Consider the following 4,177-nt stretch of genomic DNA (forward strand, 5'->3'; position numbering starts at 1 on the left):
CCCAGACACTGGCAAGCACATACACACCATTCATCTCCCTCAACTGAATCCCCTGAAAAGTACAATGTTCTCATATTGACTTAAGATCTGCCAGATCTAGACTACACCTTGGTCCATGTCTGAATCCCCCCAAATAAAAGTACTCACCCACATAAATATTTGTCCACTCACAATAGCCCATAGTTGGGGAAACTGAAGCATAGTGTTGAGATGATGTACTGAGGTTCAGAAACTCTGAGATCAGTGCTTTCTTAACAGGAAGCCTCAGGGGTCCCCTGTCCCCCTGGAGTCAGCAGTGCTAGCTGTGATTCCCATTTGCTTTCTCTGCCTACAGAGATTCAGGACAAACTCCTCTGAGAGGTCCTCACATCACAACTCCCTCAGCCTAATAAGTGCCCCAGAGACCAGCAGAGCAGATCTCAGACTCATGAGAAGCTGGCTGGGCTTCCACAATCAGGAGAGTCCTCCCACTTGAGTCAGAGCATCTCTGCCTTCTGATATCTGGAGCTGGGAGGAACAGTATCATGCTAGGGACCAGGTGTTAGGGAAGAAATGGGGGTTGAGGTCAGGAAAGGGGAATGTGTTATCCCTTTGGAGTAGTATGTCGGCTCCTCCTCCATCCCTGCTTCTCTCCTTGTCAATCAGTCCAGTCTGCATGTGGAAGACACATACAGAAGCTGAATTTTGGCTGAGAAGCAGATTTGACCTGATGAACAGACGTAGTGCACATCAATTTCTGGAGTGTCTGGGAAGGAAAGAAAAGCATCTGGACATGGAGGTGAGCTTCAGAAGCTGGCCACTCACTTGGCTACTCCAACCCAGCTTGATATATTACTCTTTTCTCCCTGATACTTTCAAATATTTCATAGATTGAGAAATCATAAGATCCAAGTAACATTTCCATATGTCACTTGGTTTTAAATCCATCCAGCTGGACTTCTAGATACCATATGTTTTGGTGGAAGCAAAATCCCTCAACAGAAATAAGAGGAAAGAAAGAATTGTATTCCCAGCATCATTCATACACCCTGTCCTTTTAGAGCTAATCTTCCTGATTCTCAGATCCCAAACCTTCCTCTCTTTCTAGTCATCAGCCTGGGTGTTCCTCACATCTACAACCTGGAGGTCCAATCTCATTAATTCACCAGATCACCACTGATTTTTAATATTCCACATTTTCCAGGCAGACCTTTCACAAGTGACCCATTTTTGAATACTGATCTGTGTGTGATAAACCTCCTTATGCACGTGATATTCCCTGACTATTCATAAAACATCAGGAATCAACTTGTGAGCAGATGATGCAAGATAAATCAAATCCATACTTTTTGTCTTCAGGGTACTGTCCACGGCACAGTCACAGCTCCACACACCAGGCACGCCCCAGTCAAGCATGGCTAATTATTTCTGCCTCATTTGGGCCCTTTGATCAAGCAAGGATATTTCAATTTTCAAATTCCACCATCTCTTCAACACAGAAAGGTAGGTCAACTTTCTTGTGACTAGAAGAACATGGAGGAAGAAAGACTTGTCAGTTTAAAAGGGTAGAAGGATAATTCATGTAGGAAATTTTCAAAATGAGGAAAACAGTGCGTGTGCCAAATTGTGACAGATAATGAGTATACCAAAACTAGAGGAGGGTAGCATAACATAACATTTGGGAGCATGAGCCTAGAGCATGTCTGAAATCAGAGTAGGATTCAAATCCTGATTCCTACTCACTTCCTTCATGACCTTGGGCAAACCACTTCACCTCCATAAGCCTCAGTCTCCTGATAAAAACACATGCCTCTCAGTTCCTCTTTTTGGGGGATGTAGTGAGGTACTTAGCATAAATGTGGCATGTAATAACTTTTCAATAAATAACTGGATATTAACTCTACTAATTCACTCAAAGCTCAAGGCATAAGCAAGGTGTTCTTCTATAAAATCCTGGAAAATCCTGAAATTAGCCCGACAATTCAACAATGAAGAATGTGGTATTTTATACATGTGAATTAACTGGTTATGAGAACATGTGGAAATAGCGCATAAGGAATGATGACACAGGGATTGATGAGTATCAACATCTTCTCGTGGATGTTTACAATATGCTTGTCTTTGTTCCAAGTGTTTTAACTGCCTTCTCTCACTAAACCTTCGTGAGAATGTAGATATTTGTGTCCAATATTACATATGAAGTAACTGAGGTTTAAAAACTGTTCAGTAGCTTACAACTAAAGCATCTATTTTTTCAATGAAGTAATATATTAATGCATCAACGTACTATGCCAATGGAGAAGGAAATGGCAACCCACTCCAATATTCTTGCCTGCAGAACCCTACAGATGGAGGAGCCTGGCGGGCTATAGTCTATAGTGTCTCAAAGAGTCTGACACTACCAAAGTGACTGAGCATGCACACACAGTATACCAATGTATGTTCAAAATGTGTGAGAGTATGCTGCCTCTAAAAAAAATGATTTTAAACACTTTCTTGATACAGTATGTTCACTGTAGAGATTCTTATGGTAACCAAGCATCTATAAATAACCAATATCTAAAGATGATTGAAATTCTTATGGAATGTGTCTATAGAAAAGGCAGGGGTGAGTATGCTGACTCTAAGAAGTTGACATAAAACACTTTTTTAAAACACTCTGCAGATATAGAGTTTTTCATAATATTATATTACATATTCTGTTTGTTGATGACCTGTCACCCAAACTAAAACATGAATGGCACAACTGATTTCTCAGTTGAATTGCTATGTTCCCAGTAGGGAAACAGAGCTTCCCCCAGATTGGGATCTAAGGAGCTTGAATCAGAGAGGTCCACCTCTGATGACTTCTAAGGGAAAGCTCTTATTCTGCCCCTCCAACTTTTTTTTAATTTATTTATTTTAATTGGAAGCTAATTACTTTACAATATTGTATTGGTTTCACCATACATTAACATGAATCTGCCACGGGTGTACACATGTTCCCCATCCTGAACCCCCCTCCCACCTCCCTCCCTGTACCAAACCTCTGGGTCATCCCAGTGCACCAGCCCCGAGCCTCCTGTATCCTGCATGTGATGCCCATGGGTTTGGGAAGGGAGGTCCACATCAAGAACCATGAGAGTGGCAAGCTTTGCCTGAATAGCTGGTAATGATGACCAAATAGAGGAAACAAAGACTTATCATGATTTGGGCTATGGAATGGTAGCATGTGAAATAACAGGATGTCTTGTATTTAACCAGAACCAAGCCAATGGAAAGACTCAACCAAACCAGCAGTGTTTCTGAGTTCATTCTACTGGGACTCTCCTCACGGCCTGAGGACCAGAAGCCACTCTTCATCCTCTTCCTCATTATATATCTGGTCACCGTAACAGGGAATCTGCTCATCATCCTTGCTGTCCACTCTGACCCCCAACTTCATATCCCCATGTATTTCTTCTTGAGTGTCCTGTCTTTCACTGACATTTGCTTCACAACAACCATTGTCCCCAGGATGCTGGTGAACTTCCTGTCACATAAGACCATCTCCTATGCTGGGTGCCTTACCCAGATGTATTTCATATATGCTCTGGGAAACAGTGATAATTGCCTTCTGGCAGTCATGGCCTTTGACCGCTATGTGGCCATCTGTGACCCCTTCCACTATGTCACCACCATGAGCTACCGCCGCTGTGTCCTGATGGTGGCCTTCTCCTGCTCATTGCCTCACTTCCACTCACTCCTACATGTACTTCTGCTGAATGAGCTCACCTTCTGTGACTCTAAAGTTATCCATCATTTTCTCTGTGACATCAGCCCTCTGATGAAATTGTCCTGCTCGCCCACATTAATCAATGAAATTGTGATAATGACAGAAGGACCTGTTCTTTTGGTGACCCCCTTTCTATTCATTACTTTCTCTTATATACGAATCCTCATTGCAATTCTCAAAATTCCCTCAACTTCTGGGAAATGCAAAGCCTTCTCCACATGTGGTTCGCACCTCACTGTGGTAACACTCTTTTATGGAAGCATCTTCTATGTCTATTTACAACCTGTGTCCACCTACACTGTCAGGGACCACATGGCAACAATTGTCTACACAGTTCTGTCCTCCATGCTCAATCCTTTTATCTACAGCCTAAGAAACAAAGACCTGAAACAGGGTCTGAGGAAGCTGTTGGGCAGGAGGAAACCCCAGGCAGCACCCCCTTGA

General features: G+C 42.7%; 1 protein-coding gene across 1 annotated transcript; it reads left to right on the forward strand.

Annotated features, from left to right (window-relative positions):
- The first annotated feature begins 3,220 nt into the window (after window positions 1-3,220).
- LOC101120564 (olfactory receptor 1L8-like) lies at window positions 3,221-4,177 on the forward strand. The gene has a single exon (XM_004007195.3). The coding sequence runs from the start codon at window positions 3,233-3,235 to the stop codon at window positions 4,175-4,177; it is 945 nt and encodes a 314-aa protein (XP_004007244.2). The 5' UTR covers window positions 3,221-3,232.

Source organism: Ovis aries, chromosome 3, assembly GCF_016772045.2.
Source record: "Ovis aries strain OAR_USU_Benz2616 breed Rambouillet chromosome 3, ARS-UI_Ramb_v3.0, whole genome shotgun sequence".
Lineage (NCBI taxonomy): Eukaryota > Metazoa > Chordata > Mammalia > Artiodactyla > Bovidae > Ovis > Ovis aries.

Excerpts from the sequence above, each read along its gene's own strand:
- LOC101120564 (XM_004007195.3), top strand. The coding sequence starts at position 3,233 with ATGGAAAGACTCAACCAAACCAGCAGTGTTTCTGAGTTCATTCTACTG.